At 39.9% G+C, this 21,894-nt stretch overlaps 1 protein-coding gene across 27 annotated transcripts in view; it reads right to left on the bottom strand.

Annotated features, from left to right (window-relative positions):
- The window catches only part of dst (dystonin), a 173,257-nt gene that overhangs the window by 102,954 nt on the left and 48,409 nt on the right, over positions 1 to 21,894 (bottom strand). For 18 of the 27 annotated variants that reach the window (XM_088610638.1, XM_088610632.1, XM_088610626.1 and 15 more), the window contains 7 exons: positions 20,690 to 20,751; positions 17,153 to 17,242; positions 15,542 to 15,640; positions 13,793 to 13,870; positions 11,967 to 12,059; positions 2,290 to 2,456; positions 190 to 302 (listed from right to left, as the gene is read on the bottom strand). In XM_088610638.1, the coding sequence (XP_088466764.1) occupies positions 190 to 302; positions 2,290 to 2,456; positions 11,967 to 12,059; positions 13,793 to 13,870; positions 15,542 to 15,640; positions 17,153 to 17,242; positions 20,690 to 20,751 (702 nt within the window). Of the gene's footprint in view, positions 1 to 189; positions 303 to 2,289; positions 2,457 to 6,433; positions 7,474 to 11,966; positions 12,060 to 13,792; positions 13,871 to 15,541; positions 15,641 to 17,152; positions 17,243 to 20,689; positions 20,752 to 21,894 lie in introns of those variants that run through there. The other 9 variants (XM_088610623.1, XM_088610643.1, XM_088610648.1 and 6 more) reach the window with 4 other exon arrangements.

The raw sequence follows: 21,894 nt of genomic DNA on the forward strand, positions 1-21,894 counted from the left end.
TTTTCCCCTTTCTTTGCTTCATTTGCCATCATGTTTATTTTAAAATCGGATAAAATATCAAACATTTACACTTTTGCGGTTTGCTTACAGTGAAGTAGGATATCTGGCATAATGGTTAAAAAACAATCAGCTTTTCTATTCCCAAATGACACTTGCCAAAAAAAATTATGATCAACAAGATCTGCTCACCCTCCGGATCAAGAAGTCTTGCAACACCTAACTGTTCTGCTACAGAAAACGCCTGCTCCAAGTTTGATCGGCTGTTCTGAGAAGAAACTCTGTTCATGTCAACCAGGTCCGGCCTGCAGGTAACAGAAAAATCACATTTTAACCACTTTTATTTTTGTTTTTATGTTTATTTAAGGAAAACGGGGTATGGTGAAATTATCCTTTCAATTTTCAATGAAGAACCTTCAGTTCAAATATAATTATTATATTATTATATACTTTTGTTGTTAAATGTAATCCAGTAGGTGGATAGGACCTCTCAAAAGACCCAAAAGAAATAAACAATACAATACTGCAATCAGTGTTCATCATTGGCCAAATCAATATATTCCTTTTCACGGGCAAACGTGTTTTTCTATAGAGTAAATAAGGTTTCCAATATGTGCTCCACAGGCAGGAACACTCTATGCTGGTGATCACAAGGGCTCCTATCTGTGCTCCATGATAACTTGTATCTGTCTGCAAACCTTCTGGAGATTTTTTCATTTGAACAGAATGACAGGTCAAAGGTTATATATGACTAATCAATGTTCACAGGCTATCCCTCTGTGATTATCCCTCTGTGTTGCCCATGTAGCAATGTACCAGAAGTATCTTGAGAGAGAACCTCTCCTAGACAACACACCAAATTTCATTCCAGTCACATGGCTTATTGCCAAGGGGTTTGGGTTTCATAAACGTTCGAAAACAATGGTGGAAGAAATAACATTACTCTTTAGTCCTCCTCATTTCAGAGTGGATACACTTCTGAACTGTCAGCAGATAACGAAAAGAGAAAAGGCATTCACTATTCCATATACTGTGTAAACACCATGGAGGACGAACATTAAAACTGCTTCACGATACGAGTGGCTCAAGACTGGGCTGTAAGAGCTTTAATTAAATTAACACCCCTTTAGTTACATGCCAGGCTTTATATTCTAGGTTCCAAGCAAGGAAGTTATTTATTTTCTGTTTCTCTAGCTGACTCAGACAGATACTGTGTGAGCATTTTGACAACATATGTACTGCATCATAAACCAATCTTGTGTATTCTATAGCACTACAATACACAGAAGTGAAACGCATCTCTGAGAAATAAAAGCAATTTCTTATAAAGCCAAGGACACTGAACAAACTTGGTACTCTTTTGACACTTTTCATGTGGCCACTGGATTAATCTAATTGGGGAATTTTCAGCTTCTATTCAGAACATGAAACATAACGGGACTTGCTGAAGAGCAGGCTCAGCAGAATGTTTTAGTCACATAAACACTTGAAAGTTTATTTAGGCTCAAAAGAATGTCAGTTTGATTGTTGCTGTCTGCAAGGTTTGCTGTGTTTGTCAGCATTTATTCTTTTAGCTTAGACAATAATGAAATACCACTGATTTCAGTGACTGATGAAAATGTGCATCCTGGACGCATTATAAAGTGTTTCACAAAAATAAAACTGCAGGGTGCTGATAAATACTGTAGCTGTAAATGAAGCAGACATTTCAATTTCAATTCAAATCATTAATTTAAATGACAGTGTTAAATCAAAACAAATATGAGAGCATTCTCATCACATTTGAGGTTAACATCACAAAAGTGGAAACGTATATTTGAAAGGTCATTTCCATCTGCAGCAGACCTCCCTTGGCACTGAACTACAATTCACACAGCTGAGGGTTATTTAGAAAACAGAGGAAATTCCAGGAGTTGTAACATTGAGGTCCATTTCCGGAGTTTTATAGCATTCTAAGTGCTTACACAAGAGCACAATGTTAATTGCCAATTGGAAAAATCCTTAATATCTGCAAACAATTTAAAGATTGCTCGCTTTATTTTGTAACAAACGCACAAAGCGTGTGAGCTATAAAATTCATAAAATACACTCTCTTCTGAATGGAGAGCAGTGTAGTCAACTGAAAACTGGGGAATCAGAACAAGGGTAACCTGCTGGTAACCTACAAACACTTCCCATTTCAAGAAATGGTACTGAGTGATACTGTATATACCTGCACTGGAAGAGGAGAAATGAGCAGACAGCCACTGCATTCACTTCCAATGTTTTAATAGAAATGTGAAGAAGCAATACCTGTACTTGTGAATAATTGCATTAAATAGCCTCCCATCCCTCCAGGAGGTAGTGAAGTTCTCGCAGCGCACGCCGACGTAGCCTTCTGTCATCTGCCTGGACCACAGCAGCAGCTTCTCCTTGGCGGACATGTCCTCGGACTCCCCCGTGACGTGGATATCGGAGATCTGCAACGCAGGACACCCACATGCATCTCACGCCAACAGCACCGTTGTGCAACCACAACAATCTAACAGCAAATAAGTTCGGAATCTGCCCTGCTCCCGGTTTGGGAAGGCATTTTCTTCAGTGTTTATGGCTAAAGTTACAATAACAGGAACCACTGCTATCGTGTCTTACTAGGTCTGTGGAAATAAATCGATGACAGATCAAGGAATTTCTAATTTGTAGAATAAGAAAATGAACCCTGCTAATCTGGGGCCAGATATACAAATCTGTTTTTCCCAAATGTATCCCAATTTAAAGTGGGGTTTTCCGTGACTGTGATTGTACAATACAGACAAATACTGTACAGTGTGCTAGAGACAAGGCATGGGAAGATATCGTGGGATCACTTCAAGCCACACAGTGACAAAGAATTTGAAATCTAGTGTAAATGTAAACACTTTCTTATAAAAAACAGTTATTTGGAATTGATCCACTAAATCAGATAGTGATTACCCAAGAATGTAGTGGACAATTAAAGTCGATCTTTACCCTAAAAAATATTCCAACAACATATGGTCAGATTATTTCTGCTCTACTTTTATTCGTCTAGTTCATTCTTAACTTCTGCGAGCCTTTCTGAACTATTCTCAGTTTGGTCAAATAACTGGCAAAATAAGATGAATGATAATGATTTACAAATCCCAAATTGTGCAGAGGAAATCAGGAGAAGGGCCAAGATACAGCTGTCTCTTTTAAACACAGCATGATACACTTTGCTCAGTGAGCTTCAAGTGTTTTGTGGAATGCTTCCAACAATAAAAAGTTGAAAGTTTTCAAAAGATCTTTATTCAATCTAAGCCCTGAACACTCTGAAAGAACCACCAGCAGTTTTATACTGAAATGGTTTGTAGACATTTAGCAACCCAAACTTTGTTTAAACTACAAATAAAACAAATTCTTCCCTTCTTGCCAGTCACGAATTCCAGATTCCACATTGATGGCAGTGTACACGTCATGGAATGTGAGCCAGAGATGTCTTGTAGCCATTAGCTGTAGACTTTGGATTTTCTGATTGGAAGGTCATTTTTTTCCATTTATTCAAAGATTCAACAACCTTTAAAAATGGACACAATGCTTTTACAAATGCCACTTGTCTCAGGAATGCCTGGGGTACAGGATTACATCCTTCCAGACGGCACTGCTTTCAGTTGCATGCGTATAACCCTTCTGCTCTTCACAGTGGCTAACCCGACATGTGGACTGACTCAATAAAAACTGCACATAGCAACAGAGGAAAGACTACTAACGAAACGAGCCTGTTCGGCCCATCTAGTCGTATGGCAATGAGCAGCATCCAGCTGTTTCTTTAAAGAAGTAAGGGTTCTGACATCAACAACACAGAGTGGCCTGTTCCATACTTCCACAAATCTTTGTGTAAAGAAGTGCCTCCCTGTTTTCAGCCATAATTTACGCATTTACACTTTATTTTCCCCACGTATGACATCTGGTTCATGTTTCATTGTTAATACTGAAGAAGGTCACAGCAGTGACTTTGTTAAGGCCTTTCAGCATTCTGAATACCTGGTCCCCTCATATTTGGTCCCTTCTTTTTTTTACACTAAAAAGTTCTGTTTTTTCACCGTCAGCACAGGACATTCCTTTAAGCCAAAGAATGTGTCTGGTTTCTCTTCTCTGGACTAATTCCAGAGAAGGAGTATATATTTTCAACGTGGTGATTTTTGTAATTTCTTGCCGTTTATCACTTCTCAACAATGTCTGTTGGGTGTAGGCTGAATGAAAAGCGACCAAAACACCTAAGAAGCTTCTACAAACTTAGCGTTTCCCTTTTGTATTGTTTATAGTTTTTGCTACACGCGTGTAATATTCTGCACTTGTCCATTTTATACATTGCCTGTTAGGTGTTAGCCCAGTCATGAATTTTATCTAATTATTTTTTTAATCTCATTTTGCTGCTTGCTTCTACCTTAATTTTCTAATCATCCTATTTTAGTATCATCTGCAAATTTGACAATTTTAGTAACTACTGTATATGTGAATCAAGACTATTGAAATAAATTTTAAAAAGAGCCGTGGTCCTAGTATAGGTCCATGTGGTACTCCACTAATTACAACTCCCTAGTCCACCCACTACCTATACTGTCTCTTTTTCCAGCATTAACCATTTCTCTGTCCACACAGCGTGACTTTTAGTGTTCACACAAAACAAGAAAAGAAAGTAACTCCAACAGCCTATTTTAGATATTCTTCATTTGTGTTTTCCCCTTCTAAAGCATATTATTCATACTCGAAATCTAGTTCTTCGTTTATCTTCAGGATTTATGGGACTGGAAGTAATGGAATCGGCAAAACCACGACTTACTGTACGATAGGGATCCATACAGAAAAATAAATCTCAAGACGCAATGTTCTCCAAAACAGAAATTCTGATGCGTAATACAAGTACACAGTGCTCACTGTGACCCTGCGTCATACTAAGCAGTATTGAAAAGAGAAGGATTTCTCATTGTGGAAATTCCACCCCACCCAAGCCTTTTGCCCTCAGACAAAGGGGTTACAAAATCCCCTTAATAAAATGTTTTAATGTTAAAATAATCATAGTCTTCACCCTGACCATGCCTTTGAAACAAATTATGTTAACCTTAATCCTAAACCTTGACACAGGAAAAACCTCAACAATATCTGTAGCTTTACTTCTAAACCTAGTCTTCACCACAAGACTCCACTCACCCCTAGCCCTAACCCTGTGTGAACGAGAAGAGACAGCTGAAGCACCCTCGGACCTTTAAACTGCAGGGCTTTCATTTGAACTTGAAGGTATTCAAGCTTTAAAAATACCTGTGACCCTTGATTATTCTTACTTTGTTAATACAGTGTTTTCATCTCATCTAGATGTTGCCAACAACAGTGATTTGGCTGTGGGGCGCTCATGCTATTCATAAGTACAAGAATGTGATGACATAACAATTAATGACTCAATGTAAAACCACCCGGAACAGCAAACAATGAAGCTTACGTATCCTTAAAATCAGCTGGCATTATCTAAGGTTTCTTATCTCTGATACCAACCTGAATCTTCTTGTTTTTAATACAGAGCTTAGACTTTAACAATGATTTTTATTTTATTTTAAAAAATGTTCTCCTCCCCATATATAGTGATATTCGGTGGATCAATTATAGAAGCGTAGAACATGTAAGGAATTAAAAACTAAAACTGTTATTGGCCCAAAGTCTGATGTGATACTCCTTAGTGTTTTGTTAAATTTAGAAAAAAGTGCACGTAAAAAAATGTGAATGGTGTAGACAAATGCCTCTGAAATGTGGCTTTTGGATAGTTTAAAAAAGCTCCTCAAGTCCACAGACTAACACTGTGGAAAGAATAAGATAAAACAAACATGCTGGTGAAAATAAGGAACTCATTCCCTTGGAAATAGCTGCTCTTAAAAAAGAATCTTCCTGCCTGTGGTTTGCCGTCAAAAGCCTCCTTGTTTAAAAATGGTAACAATGACTTCACATACTCCGACAAACATTGTGGTTTCTGACATGTTCCTTTTTCTTTTCAGAGCTCCATGCAGCATTCTCTGACAGCAAATGAGAGCCACACAAAGGCTTCCACAGCCTCAGAACCTTTCCACTCTGTTACATGAAAACTCCTTTTTCCACTCATTCAGTAAATGGACAGAACCCACTATACAGCACAAACACGTTTTACACTGTAACCTCTGCTTATTATTTCACTAGGCAAGGATAAGACATATATCATATCTCATCTTAAGGTAAGAACAGGCACGATACAAAGCTATACATTTGTTGATTATATTACCTTATTTTCCTCTGGTATATACCTGGGTGATGCTTGGAAAGTGTCAAGAGAAAATTCCTGCGACCAGGAACCTCCACAGTAGGTATAGGGCCTTTTGTTTTGGGTATACTGTATTTCTGTGGTCCAGATAATTTTAGGAAACCCATCGGCAGGTACCTGTAACGGATTCTCAGTGCTTGCACTTTTCCGAAGCTCATGGGGCTCAAGGACATTCCCAAACGATCTGGAAAAACCACTGTCCGTCCTGTCTTCCAGCTCCAGTGACTGAAGAAGGTGGTCGCCAGCACCCAGACTGCTCGCTCTCGTGAACTGTCGCTCATACTGCTGTTTCTGCAGGGGGTCAGGCTCACACTTATCGCCCCCACAACGAAGCCCAGTGTGAACTGTCTGCACGGGTGAGCCTTGAGGATCTGCTGTGCTCTCTTCTGGAAGAGAGGAAGAGGACTTCGGAAGATCAGCTGAGGGGAACTGCAAACACATCCCTCCTCTCACACGATCAAAATCCTCTCCCAAATTCTCCACATCGTCAGCCGTGAAATCCACAGCACCAGGTCTTCTGTAATCTTCTTGGGTCCCATCTTCCCATAAAATGCTTGTAGATTGTACATTTTCTCCATGCGAGCTCTCTCCACTTTGACTTCTTAAAGAATTGCTTGTTTGTAGTTTTCCAGATTTCCTTCTTTTCTTCCTCTGAAAGTATCTTCTGCCTCCGGGATTCTCTGTGTGACTTAAAGGAGCCTTGGCAGGGTCTATGTAAGAGTCCTCTTTGGGGCTTCGCACACATCCACAGACATTCCCCATCACTGAGATCAACCAGACGTGCCTATGTTTCCTTAAATATGTTCAACATACTTTCGTCGAAAAAAAAAGCAAAGAGACCTACCAAACATAACTTCAGACAGACTTCTTTCACATTCGCTTCTGTTAGCAGCCATTTTGCATATGGGATATGTAGACACAGGAAGCTGTGGCATTCAGCCCAGCTGCAGTCTGGGTCTGATTATCCAGTCCATTCCATTTAGATCAGCAATCCTCGGAAACAAACTCATTAGTACTTCTACCACAGATTCAACAAGAACGCTGCTGAAATATCACAGACGCAGAGCTCCTGCTAGATCCTCTTTCCCTTTCCCTGGCACACTGAGAGCTGCTCAGCCTGTTCGATGCAGCCTGCAGGAATTTTCAGTAACCTTTGAAACTATTTGACCACCAGCTGATCCAAAACAAACACCATAAACACTGCCCGGTCAGAGCAAGGCACAGCCCAGATTTTTCCCGCTTTCTTTCAAAAATATCCAGACGCAACATCTTTCCATCTCCAGACACATTTTGTTTTCAGAGGTGCCTCACTTTTCCCACTTGTGGTTTAGTGAAATGACTGCCTTCATTTTCCTGCAAGGACTCCAGTGCTTCATCGCTGGAAGCTCACGTGAAAACTTTGTTCAGCAGTTCCAATAGAACTGGTCAGGCCGAGGAAATCCTAGCCTATCAGGAATGGTTTAAAAATAACAGGACAGTAGGGGTCAACAAAAGTGGTATAGGCCACACTACCCTGAATAAAGAGCTTTCACCACTGCCATTTATCAACGTTCGCCCAAAACAGATTATAAAGGCTAAGGGGTTGCATAATACTATAAGCCCTCGGTTTCAGGAAACAAGCTTCAATTCAGTAACACTCATGACAGCTCCAACGAAAGCTTGAAAATGAATATTTTATTGTAAATTAGCGAACATAAAGTTAGCCTCTAAAATGTACACAAAACAGCACAGTTTATTCAAATAGTGATCACTGAAAAAAATCCCTAATAAATCATACAACACAGAAACATCAACCTATGAAACATGTCATGAAAGACAACTTGCTAGTATTGTACTAAAGACAATAAGTCCCAAAGCTTCCTATTCCTTCTATGAATTAAGTCAATTTACATCCTTTGTCATTTGTTAGCTACAACGCACAGAAATGTTCTGCAATTTGTTTGTCAAATTTTCATTACATGGATACATTACACCAGTAATTCTAGTCTTTCCAGTGTGCCAAAATACAATATTGCTGTTTTTTGGCATAAGTACTACTGCTCGAATTCATGTGATTAAGTAAGGTACCCTGCAGAACACAAGAAGGGACTGTCCCTCACAGTACTGAAAGAGCAAAGCAATGTCAATCCCAATGTCAACTCCCAATGTGAAATGCATTTGTACATGGGAGTTGCCGGGTGAGACCAGATGAGTTGCTAATAGTCTGATTTCTGTGCATGACCGGATGCCTTATGGGTCGCGTAGCAGTAACAGCTATATTGCCTTGCAGAACTAAAAATAAAGGCAGAATACTTCTGACTTGCTGGCCTATAACACGCTTTTAACATGCAAACTTCGGTGAAGGTTAAAACAATATTGTACACACTACGTAAGAGGTTATATATATAGGTCTAACAATAGGAATCCATAATTTAATCATTCACTTTAACCACAATTAAGTTTTACAACACATTTTTGTTGGAGTTTTAAATAAATATATAGGAAGCACTATTTTAAATAAAATGAAACAAAAGCATTCTTCTTACAGTGCATTCTTCCTAGCCTTTATTATTGAAAGCCATGGTGTATTTTCCTGTGATCAATCTGTTCCTATTGCTATGGCAAGTCAAAGTCAAATTCTTCACAAACATTCATACAGCTTAAAGAAGATTATGTGCCTACAAATTCTCAGGAAGTTAGAGCACTGGCATACTTCTGGAGAAAAGTAATGGGTCTGCACAGGTTCCGCATGCATCTCACCTCCTTACAAACAAAAAAGACGAGAGTTAACACAGACAGATGTACCTATTAAGACCTTCCCAAGTGCCCAGAAAACACACAAGAATGAAATAAAGCTGTGGCAATGATCTACAATACTCTGCGCCAAGGACTCCAGGGTACCATGGTAGAGGAAGCTTAACACTTAATAATACAGCTCAGCTCCTCCGTCTGTCAATCACTGTCACCCTCCTATCTACTCTGTTTTACTGCTCCACACTAAAACACTGTTCTTTGGGATGTGAGGATTTATATACAGTAAATGAAATGAATTATTATTAATAACAGTATTATAGGGTGGAATAATCCATCAGCATCATGTGGTGGTTTAGGTTCTAGCATTACAGCCGAGCGTCTTCATGAGAGAAATTAGCTTTCTATGCATTATTCTCAATTTCATGTCAAATCTGTCAAAGTTCAATTTAAATACAAATACAAATACAATGCAAAAAAAGCATTGTCAGGTGGTTTACAACTAGGACACTGTGATTCTGCATTCATTTTGCACAAACAAAAAGACAGGGCTTCCACTTACAGTATATAACAGGTGGAATTTGTTTGAAATTTATTTTGATTTAATGTTGAAAAGAGCAAAAGCTTTACCAGGTCTTCAAAAGTACTGCATAAGAACTAAGTACAAGTACATAATGCAAATGTTATCTCTGAGCTTCTCTCAATCACAGAAAATATGTTCAAACAATATATATAAAGGTTCACAACCTTTAAAAGCCTTTTAATTGGTCCTTTAAAACTCCCATCTTTTATCCTCATACACTACAGCAGGTTTTGTATCTAATCCTGGGATCTACAACAATGTAAAACAATTCACTATTGTGTGCTCTGGAGTAGATAGTGAACAAGCTCTCCTGGGAAAGACTGGGCTTGAAACACACCCATGACTCTCCAGCTTCCCTTTCTTCATTAAAAGGGTTGACTGGTTGATGAAATGCAGTTGCATATCCAGGCAGCACCTTTCACTATCCACTAATCTGTGTGCTCTTGTAAGAAATGCTCTGAGAAAGTTTACATTCAATTAGCTAATAAAGTAAATCTTGTTTAAGTCAAACAAGGAAGATCAGCCAAATGGCCTCATTTGCAACTTTCCTTACATTGTGACATTTATATATATATAATCTATATCTTCCTTGACATTTGCTTTTGTGACTGTATAAGCAAAGCACCGCATCAAAATGAAAATATTCATTGCAAAAATAAACTCCTTGTAGCCCGAAGGCATTACTATTTTGAACAAATGAAGGAATCTGGGCAAAATAACGAAAGCTTCATTTTTGGTGCCCTCCAACTCTGAAATCAAGCAATAACAAGCCTATAGCCACCAGCAGTACTGTCAGAAGCCTTGCGTGAGAGTGACAACAGCAGGTGCAAGAACACAGCCTTCATCTCCCAAGCGATCTGTCAGTATGTTTTATTACCCCAAGCACAATAAAACACATTTCTCTTTATTTTTCTTTAAGGTGTTTAATTTTCATTTTGAAACCTTCAGCCCTTTTTCCCAGGAGACAGATGGCACCAGAGTTTGCTCATTCATTCTTTGAAAGTGAGATGGCAAGAATGGCGTTGTTTCCTCTGAGAAACTGTCAAGGCATGCCACAGTCAAAATATTGCATTCTTTCTTTCTCCACGATGGGATTTCATTAAAGAAACAGCTCTTTCGGGATGTCAGAGGGAGATTTACATTTATGCATACAGACTGGTAGTATGATTGACATTCTAGAGCAAACTGTGAATGCCTGTTTATGGAGTCTAACACAAACTTCGGATTCCTACATTTCTCTGAAATTAGGCTTAGATCTGAAGCGAGCAAAGCTGACAAAAAGCTGTCTGGAGGATACAAATATCTTCCTAACACAGAGCAGACCTGTGCTTGTCTGCCCAGCCTGTTTTCCAGGACTCTTCAACTCCTCAGCACCTTAGGACTTGAAAAGAATTGAAGTCTGGCTGCCTGACTAACTCATTCAGGTTCTCTATTCATTTTCGAGGTGACCGTCTCTACTCAGGCAGAGCAGAGTTGACTCCTACACCCCTCCACCCATCCTCAGCACTGCCTTCCTTAACACCTCCAAAACAAGAGCTTCAAAAAGTTTGTATGTTGCTTTAAATTCCTCAGCATGTTTTTTTCTTGCAGGTTTTAAATCCATCATATTTCATTTCACGTGATGTGTTATTCATTCTCGCCCATGCACTTATTTTTATCTGTTGTGATGTAGAGCATTAGATCACTCTGCTTACTGCACTGTCCCCCCGTGACATCGTGACACTGTACTGTGCGAGAGCAGTAAGTGAGAGAGGCTCTGATCAAGGCTGTCAGGAAAACAGTGGTTATGAACAGACTCAGCTGGAATGAAAACGAGCCCTGCTCTCCTTGAGGACTCTACTTCTGCACCCATACAGAAAATATCATACAGCGCTGAGCCCTGACTTGCAGTGCCATTGCCAAACACGTCCTCGTGGAAAAGAGTGAAAAGAGAAGGCTGTTAAATTCAGAAGGAGCTCAAAGAAGAGCCCGACAATACTAACAGAAATCCAGCACAGCCATGCTTCTCTGCATTACTCCACATTACAAAACATCATAAAATACTATTTCAATATATATATATAACTATAGGCAAGGTGACATTTAAAGAAATACTGCCATTGTAGTCATTGGGTCTGTCAGCATGAGCATACTTCCAGAATATAGAACCGCTGGCATCATCAGTGCTCAAACACATACAGTACAGCTGTATGGATTTTAAGGAAAACATTCCATGCCCACATACTTCTGTTATTATATGTAAGTATTATATACTGTATGTCCTCATCACCTACACTTTATTTTAAAGCAGTGCGCTTTGCAGGCCTTATAAAAACTGAAGGCTAAACCCAGTCCTACCTGAAAGTGCAGAATTATGGTCCATATCAAGCCCAGCGTGAGTTTGGGGTTTCCATCAGTGATGTCATCATTCCTGATGTTGACCAGCTTCACCTGTTAGTAAAATAACACAACAGTAAGCAAGATAACAGGACACAAGAACACAAGCACGTAAGGCAGGTAACAAGTTTGAGGTGGGCCTTCTGCCCATCTAGCTAGTTAAAGGTAAATAAGATCATACAGTGTGACTATGCCTCCTGAAGCACCTACAATTAGCACACAGTGTCTCAGATCAGCTTGCCATCACACTGTTAAATGATATTTTGCATCCTTTCATTATCGTTCAGCCAGGTATCCTGGGCCAGGTCACGACAAGCCGCAGCTCATCTCAGAAGCACAGGCTGGATGGCACACTGCTGTTCCCTCAGGACCAGATACCATGCCCGCCGCACCGCAACAGAGACAGGAATGATCTTCAGTAGTTAACTAGCCTAGCCAGCATGTCTCCGTGATGGTAGAGGAAACCTGGCTATGGCTATGGCTTGAAGAAAACACATGTAAACATAGTGACAACATGCAAACACCACCAAGACAGGCATCCACAGGTTACACTTGAACCCAGGACCCTGGAACAGTGAGGAAGCAGCACTGCTGCCAACGTAGTTTGATTTGTAAAATCCAAGAAAAAAGCCTTCAAAACCGATCTGACATTTTCTATACAGAAATCATCCATAACCAGGGATTCATGTCATTTCTGACATGAGAGTGGCCCACAGTGACTTCTCTTTCCATCCTTATAATGAGGTATTTTACAAACAGGTATCATTGACTTTCTTAGGCAGCTCTGAAAAATACAGCTTTAAAGTATCAGCTAATACTGCACAGCTGCCAGAAACTGATAAAGAAAAACTGCAGCAGCGTACATAAACTCTGATGGTTAGAAACTGCAGTAGAGCAGTTAATTTCACACCCTCTAGAATCTCTAATTCTTGCCAGCAGAGGGCGGAAGACATCCACTTGTTTTCTTGAACAAGAAAACATGAAACACTTCTGAAGAAAATTCGGCATCTTCCAGAATTTGCAGGTACAGATCCCCACTCTAACATTTTCCATTAGAAGTGACACACTTCAAAATGTATTATAAATCACAACAATGGGGGACATGTCGACTTTCAAAAACATTACTGAGAAGGGGAAAGGGAATAAACCTTATACCCACTGAATTATCACAGAATTATATAGCCACTGGCATTTTGATTGCTGTTAGAATATCACAGTCTACATTAATCAATGCAATGTGGAGCATATTTTGAATTATATATTGAGTTAGGCCTAAATATGACTGTTGAGGTCTATAAATGCACTAAATGTTCTCTTTGGTTGTTTGTAATTAGAGCATCAACATCTACACCCATATCTGCAAGCCATCGCTAGAATGAGATCCAGCAGCATCCATATGCCATCCACTTGGCAATATTCCCGTGTTTCATTTTAGTTCCAAGAAAACAATGCAGAGTTTTGAAAGGATCGTCCTGCATGAGGCCACGCCCTCCTATGTCTCAATGAGTAGGACTTTGGAGAATGGTGCTGTTGAGATGTTAAAAATCGTGCCGCATCACACTGTTAAAGGAACAGTCAAATCAACTTTTTTACTTTCCATGGGAAAACAAACAGGGGTCTGCCTAGCCTGTTTGGTAGGCAGTAGCTAACATCTGAGGATCTCACCCAGTCTTAAAAAAAGCCAGGGTATCAACTTCAATAGCATGATTAGGCAGCTTGCTCCAGACCCCCACAACCTTTTGTGTACAGAAGTGTATCCTGTATTCAGGTTTAAATCCTCCTCTTACCTGTCGCTTTTTTAAAAAGTCCAGCGCGATCTGCACATTCTGCAGTCTGTGGAAACGCATTCTGCCTTTCTCCCGAGGCTGTGATGAGGGAACAAGGAAGTCAAGTGTTACTACCATACAAAGCAACCCAGATTCTGACCCGTTTGGAAGAGACCCAGTGACTCACTCCACGAGCGCCTGGATATAGCGCTTCCAGGCTCTTTTCCCTGATCTGCTGAAAGAGGCAAACAGATTGAATCTCAAGGGGATGGGTACAGTATGCAGTGAGTGGAGCCAGAATGCTGATCACAGATTTACAGAGAGTGACTGAAAGGTAAGAACGATCTTTTTCTAGAAATACGTTGAATGGAAACAATGAAAACCACCTCCTGACGTAGTATGTGTCACGGATGAGACTAAATAAAGGGGAACCTTGCTTGGTTTGTGAGAGCATGTGAAGTGTAGAGAGGAGGCCCACTCGTGCTTCAGCAGCGGACGCTCAGAACAGCACAGTATGGATGTCTCTCACGCAGGAGGCTGAACTGCTTGGACACCCTTGGACAGATGTTTCAGGTGACGGGGGCTTTGCACACATCTACTGTACCTCCAGCATGGAGCAGGCAGAGCCACGTGAGCTCTGAAAATTTGGTAGGGTTACCAACAGAGGCAGGCCTGGCCACGGAGTGAAGGAATGGGGGGGAAATGCACACTCTAGGGCAGAATTAACTAGGGTCTCTCTGAGTGTTTGGCATTCATGCCTCAAGACAAAACATACCATGGGGCTTGTTAATGTATTTCAGTCAAAACAATTTAAAAAGTTTGATGTTCAAATGATGTATTTTGTATGGGTTTTCTTTTGTGATGTAATGAGGCGGATGGCTATTCAGATTCGCCATACTAATCTAGGTTCAAATCCCCACACTTGTCATGCAAATTCAGCAAAAAGTCAACTCAAATAAGTAGCTTTAATCCCACAACTGTGATGTGCTAAAGCTTAAATTTAAGAGGGTTCATAATTAAATAATAGTTCTGATAAGCATAATATGCCCAATTTTCCTTCACAGTACAGTATTCAAAGCAGTACATAAAATTTAAAAAGACTGTACATCTTGTAAGCCATTTTTAATCTTACAGCCATTTCCATTGCTTTGATTTCATCTGCAGCTGTTTTGTGAATAGAGAGAGTCATTGCTCTGAACAAGTCTTGCAAGGATTAAGAACTTTCCAAAACACATTTGGTGAAGATTTGAACCTGTGGGTTGTTGCATAACACACCGGTTATTAAATGTTAATTTGAATTTTGCCTCAGGTGTTTCTTGAGGTTTAGGGCAAAACAATTTGAAAACAATACTATGCTTAAGTGTTGAGGAAAAATAGTCATATATTGTACAATACTTAATAATTAAGGTAAGGGTTTTTATGCAACAAGCCTCTAAGCCTCTGGCTCATGGTGCAGGCACTCAGCGTGAATGCAATTGTATAGAAAGCCTCAGTTCTATGTCTACAAAACGAGTACACAATATTTTGAACTCCACTTCCCTCAGCATTGTTTTAAGTCACAGCCCTGGTATCTGTAACAATCTACATTGTTACACGGGACACTGACGTCCCTCCCCAAGTCAGCCGGCAGCTAAGCAACAGGAGAGTTTCTGTGTGCTGGAGTCCCCAGATCCGTGTCCGATCCCCATGAGAAACGCTGTGGTTTTCACTCTCCGGTCAACCGCCACGGCACACTCTGCATTAGTGCTGTTACAGGGGGTCCACACCTACCCCCTTGTCCTCATCCTGCTCATCGCCATGCTGCTCAAACGCGCATGCTTCAGCTGCACTCACCAGCCGCAGCGTCTTCAGAAAATCACGCTCCCTTGGCTTACCCACAGAGCAGAGACGCAAGAGGACACAGGGAAGACACAAGACAGACAACAAATGAAAAGGAAAGCATGGAAAAGAAGAAAAAAATGAAGGAGCAGAACAAGCCCATTGGATTTGCTGGGACACATTTCTGTGGAATGTCGTCGCGTGCTGTTTGCTCTTTAAACAGGTGGTCTCCATGCTGACCTGGCTTTATTCCTTCTCCAAACTGCAACAGCAGTGGCCATGAATCTTGAATCCTATGTTAAACATTCCTTACATCCTTTAACCTCACACTAGACTCAAACTGTTACAACTCCTACACTGTAACAACTACGTAGGAACAGGGATTCAGATGTTCATTTTCACTCCAGGACAGCCCAGTCTGTGAGTATTGTAATTAAAAACATTAGCTTAAAAACAGTTAACTGACATTCTGTGCATAATTCATTAGCAACGGGCTATTTTTACACTCTCTAGAGATGTATTACTTCAGGCGGTTAATTAGAATGCCAAATGTCCTGTTAGCAGCATAATGTAACTGTAGAGGCAATTGTGAAAGTGTCCTCCTCTTTACTAAGAACAAACGTGAAACCATCCTTTATTTCTAACAGTAATTTCTAACCTCTTTCACTACTTAACTATGTTAGTTTTCCATCTACTTCCAAAAGGTAAAGGCTGATGTGCTGCATTAATTAGTTTTCTGGAAAACAAACCGCAGGAGATGTATGAAGTACACAAGGGTGACTGAATACTCTCTTGGCTGTTCGACACTCTGAATGACAGAACACTGAGATCATGGGTATCAGCTCTGTGATATGAATAAGGCACAGCCGTACCCTGGTATACGCTGAGGGTGCTTTCTAGAGAAGTGCACTGTATAACACATCAACAGACAAACAGTCAGTTTTCCCCACTACAATTAATGGCAAAGTGGGGTGTTAAGTTTTGGGACTCTATGCACTTCCAAGAGAGGAACTGACACTAACATTCTTTTCCTTAATACAGCAACACAAAATATGAAAAAAATATATTCAAGCAGCTTTTTTAAGAGTATTAAAAAAGTAATGGACAGACTACTTTCATATTAACTTTGAGCTCTGTGAAGTCCATGACCTCTGATTTTTCCATATCGCAGCTTTTCTGAAAATTTAATCACTTTATATTGTGGTTCATAGGCTTCAAGGCAAACAAATGAGTATGATTTAAATCTTTGTTCTGAAAAGATTTATGGCCACAGCTGTACAGCTTAAACTGTCTAGGCACAAGAAAAACTGAATTTAAAAAATAGGTCAATAACCAGATCCAGCTCCATAACATAAGATTTATATAATAAAACAGGAATGTGAAATAATATGAAAAATATAATCTCCATATGGGATCGTTGTATTCAAACAATTTTAAATACAACTTTAAAATAAAATACAACAGAAGAGGTGGGAGAGCAAAACAGCGCATTGCAGATGAAGAAGAGAACAGCAAAGCGAGGAGAGGTGATCTGGAGTGGAGGGTGGGGGGCGCCAAACTCACCAGTGACTCCCCAGACAAGACTTCCAGCAAGGAGATCAGGTTATGTCCATCCCTAAGATCTTCATACAGGTCATTCACATGCTTCCGTACCTGCAGAGGGGACAGAGCAGGCCTATGAAAAACGCTTCTGTGACGGGGATCTCTTTCACCGCCCGGGGAAGGAGACACCCAGGTCCTCGGGGCAGCAGAGACATCTTTTTCAGGGGACCTGTTGTCAAGCAAGCGGAGCCCAGGGGTTCCCAATCCTGGTCCTGGAAGACCACACGCATCGGCCAGCTCTCGTTCCAGTCAAGCTCTCCGTTGAGCAATTCAGCCATGAACTGACTCAATAACAGGGTGAACTGGAACTGTAATTGATATTATTTAAATATTACTGTTGTTATTGTTATTGGCAGCAGTTGTGCACTAGTGCTTGGGAATGTCGGCCAAGGGCAGCTAAATACACAGTTCAGGCTCCAATAAGAGATGTCTGAACTGTAGGACAGATTGCTTTCTAGTTAAACCACAAGCGGTGAGAAGAAAAGGACTACCTTTCGCTCAGCCTGACTCTATACACATGACAGTCCAGACTTTGTTCACAGGTTAAAACAGATCAGCCCCTTCCACTGCTATCAGTCTGACTGCCTGGATCTTTTTTTTTTATACAAGAAAAGTAAGACCTAAAATAAATGCTCTTCTCTTGACCTAGAATGAACCTCTTTTTTTTACTTAGCCGTTTCCACATGACCTCTGAACACACACCTTAATAAGCCATTCAGGCTTGCATCAGCCTTCACACTCAGCTGACAGATTCCAAGAAATGCCCTTCTCTTCCGGTAACAACCTGACCCCTTTTAACAGCTCAGCACAGAGCAACTCAAGAGATAATATTCTGCCAGCAAGTAATTTACTGTAAGGCACTTTCATATTACTGTAAGGCACTATTTGCTTGCAGCCCACCCACCTACTCCACAGCAGAATGTAGCACTGCTCACCCATCTTAATTACTTATTTGATCATCATTCACTTCAACAAAGTAAGCAGGGAGTCATTTATAGGAAATTCCCTTACAGCACAAGTTTGGACAGTCTGAGGCTCCGTATGTCTGCACTCTTTATATTTCATGAAATGATTACAGTTTGGAAGCCTGGGCCATTATTTCTCACCTAACAGAAACATTAGTTTTATGCAACAAAAATACAAGATAAACTGTTATCATGCAAAGAAAGGTGCTTCGAAAGTAGTATAATTTCATATTGTGAAACAGTTAAAAATGACTGGGGCCTTGAAATTAGACAAATATCTCAGCATATATAGCATGAAAATATAATATTTTCAATTTTAAAGAGTGACTCATGGTTTCCCCTTAATTATTGAGATTTACTCATGAATTGCTTATTTAAGAAAGCCCAAGTATAGCAGTGCTACAGCACACCTTACATCTGAAGGACAAATCAAATCAAATTTGATGTATCTTATATTGGATGTACAGTATTGAATCAGATTTAATTCAACCCTATAGTTTTCTCCAGTTTCTACAAAACATTTTTATTGATCTCTAATTGACTTAATTGCCTACAGCAATAATTCCTTTGTGTTCAGTTTGGAACAGCCACACCTTAAAGGGCAGCATCCAAATATCTGCCCTGCCCACCTTTAAAGCCTTCCTTTCATTTGCTTTTTTCCAGAAGGAATTTACTTTGTAGCTGGCGAGCACAATGGTAACCCATCCCTTCCTACAACCTGCTCAGACTCATTCAGTTCCCATGAGACACCTGATGAAAACCCCTGTGGTCTAAAAACATCACCTACCGGCATTGTAATTACAGGGCCACGCACACATCTTGGACCATTACCTGAGTAATGATTTTTTAATGCAAAGAAGGAGTCAGAGTCAAAATGCTCAATCAACACCACCTCTAAAAAAGGCAAAACACAAACCAGCTGATCTGGCGTTTGCCAGGTGAAAGGCAACTTGTCTTGGGCTGTTTAATCAGCAAGGTGTACCATCCAGAGAACCGCTCAGCTCGGTTCAGCAGAGCTGCCTGTGCGCTTGCACAGTTTCCCATTTCAAGCTGCTTCCCCTGAAGCAGCCTCATGCTAAATACTTCCCAGCCTGAGCCTGGCCGGCTCTCACCCCTGCCCAGCCACAACCTAATCCCTGCACACAGGCTCAGACACCATCACAGCTGCAGAGCAAAAATAGCAGCTCGGTGCAGTTTCTGGGTCTTTTGAATTGTTTCCCCGTTTCATTATTCATTATGTATGTTGGACTTATGGTAAAGGGATTTGACGAGAGGATGTGAAAGCATGAACAAAATAAGAGCTGATTTCTGCGCTGCAGTTGCTAAGCTAAATGATGCTGCCTCTATTTTGTAACTCATATTTAACGGTCAGGACCTTTTTCTGTGATGATTTTCTCACATGCAAACAATGTGCCAGTTAAGCCAATCCAATACAACTCCAGATACACCTGCATTCTGTCTCACAGATTCTCACTATTATATCAAGCAATCTCAAATTGCTTCTGAGATGGAGGAGGAAAAGCAAGGACAAGACAAATTCCTGATAGACAAGTGGACTATGTACATACTGTAAATGCATACATAAAAGTAGCTGGAGCAGGAATTTGTTTTTAAAAGTCATTCTCCCTTCGATTATCACCACTAGAATATACAGAACTACCAAAATGGAAATGGGTAGTTGTCTGCTAAACTTTTTAAATCTTTTAGTGTCCATTTTTAACCAGCTATACTCCAGAGTGACATGTGACACATATCCACGCACTGGAATCTGTCACGGGGAGCAGCACTGCGGTCTACTGACAGCACTAGGACCCACAGTGCTGCTGGAGAGCTGCCAGCGGTGTTAAACTACTGTAGGCGATCTATGTGAGATATGAAAGCAGAGGATAAAAGAGGTCAGATGATTGTCTAGTGTAACAAGGACCTATAAAAAGGAGAAAGCAGCAATTTCAGTAGGCTTCTCTAGATAACATTTTTTTTAAAGTATTAATTAATACTTTTAGGTACCATCATTATTTCAGTTGTTCCGTGAAAATTAATGTTCTTAGCTATACACATACTCTTTAGGAAAGGAAAGTATTTCAACTGGACTTTTAGGTCCTGCTAACCCTTTCAGAATTACCCTTTTTTTATTTGAAACAGCTAGCATAAGCACAGATCTCAGTATTAATGTAGTTCTTTTTAAAATACTGAGTTATCTTACATATTTAAAAGCTGTATACATCTGAAAGAAATCTGGTTTGTCCACTCCACCCATTCTTGCCTTTATCACCTGTCAACAACTCTTGAAATGCAGCAGGAGATTCCTTCTCATTGAGCAATGTTGTCCAACGACTACCCTGAACTCAAACAGATTATGTAGACTAGTGCAATTGTTTTGGCCAGTGCACAGGTGTTCAATTATAGTGATTTTGACAAATAACTATCATAATTGTTTTCTTGAAAATAGGATAACTGTCTTGAACACTGTAAACAGACACTAAATTACTTCACATTAATATTTGTAAAACACTGAAAACAGCAGGCATCTTACCTTCATGAGATGCTGATTTATCCATTTTGTGAACGTCTTTTTCTGTACTCTGTCTCTTTCATCTGGAACAAAGAAATGATGAATTAATTCATTTTATTATAACAGCATTTTTACACCAAACAAGACCTGGAAACTAGAGGCAGGTTGCTTTATTTCAAATGCGAAGGGCACAGAGCAGGAAAAGAAAGGAACACTAAAAATCATTCTAGCACACTGAAGGACTGCATCAAATATTTGTATTAGAACTTATTTATAGGTGGATATCATGTCATCATTGGCATTAAAGTTGGTTTTATTTACTATACTGGGACAAAACCAGAAATGAAGAGGGGGCATCTACAGTATATCTACACAAAGTATTGTGGCAGAACAGACCAAGCTGCCCTGTCCAGTTCTTGAGGCCAGTATTATCGCTTCACAGCTAGGTGAGATCCACAGATCAAACAGATTCCAGCACTTAAATGAGCAAGAATCTATTAAGCTGTGCAGAGTGGAGCACAAGACTACTGAAAGGGTAAAAAGCACCTTGTTGTAGTCCTCAACTGTTCATCGGACTCCAAGTATTTGTATAACTTAGAAAACAAGATCAAAGGGACTGTTCTACTTGTATGACCTTGACTAGTCAGCACGACCGTGTGTCCTCTGTATTATATAAATGTTCAGATAAGACTTTCAGGCGTTTAGTAATGCAAACAGACATTATCATGTGGAATACAGAGAAAAATATAAGTTAAATGGGGGAGTAACATTTCAGAAATGCTGTCTTATGTTTTACATCCTCTACATTAGGACAACAGTGAAAAACAAGATTTTACAACATTTAATTTTTTCTCTCCTCAAACTAAACATATAATTTCTCTATAGAACATTCAGGACTGAAATGCAGCTTCAGCAATAAAGTGTTTTTTTTTTTAAATACACAGTTCTCACTCACTCTCAGGGTTTGTTAACATGATACTTCTTATGACTTTGGATGGATTTTGAGAGACAGATTAGCTGCATTTCTGCAAAGGCATTTGAGATGTATTAACAAAAGTGCATTAGTTGTTTGTTGCACTTTTATGTTATGGTTTCCATTTTAAAATGTACTTCATAAAGAAAGATGAACAGACGTTGATAGGTGTAACTTTGTGGAAATATTTTCCTACACTGTGGCAAATGGCAGTAATTTCAAGCTCACTGGCTCCATTACTCATCACTGACTG

Source organism: Lepisosteus platostomus, chromosome 17 (assembly GCF_059453375.1).
Source record: "Lepisosteus platostomus isolate fLepPlt1 chromosome 17, fLepPlt1.hap1, whole genome shotgun sequence".
Lineage (NCBI taxonomy): Eukaryota > Metazoa > Chordata > Actinopteri > Semionotiformes > Lepisosteidae > Lepisosteus > Lepisosteus platostomus.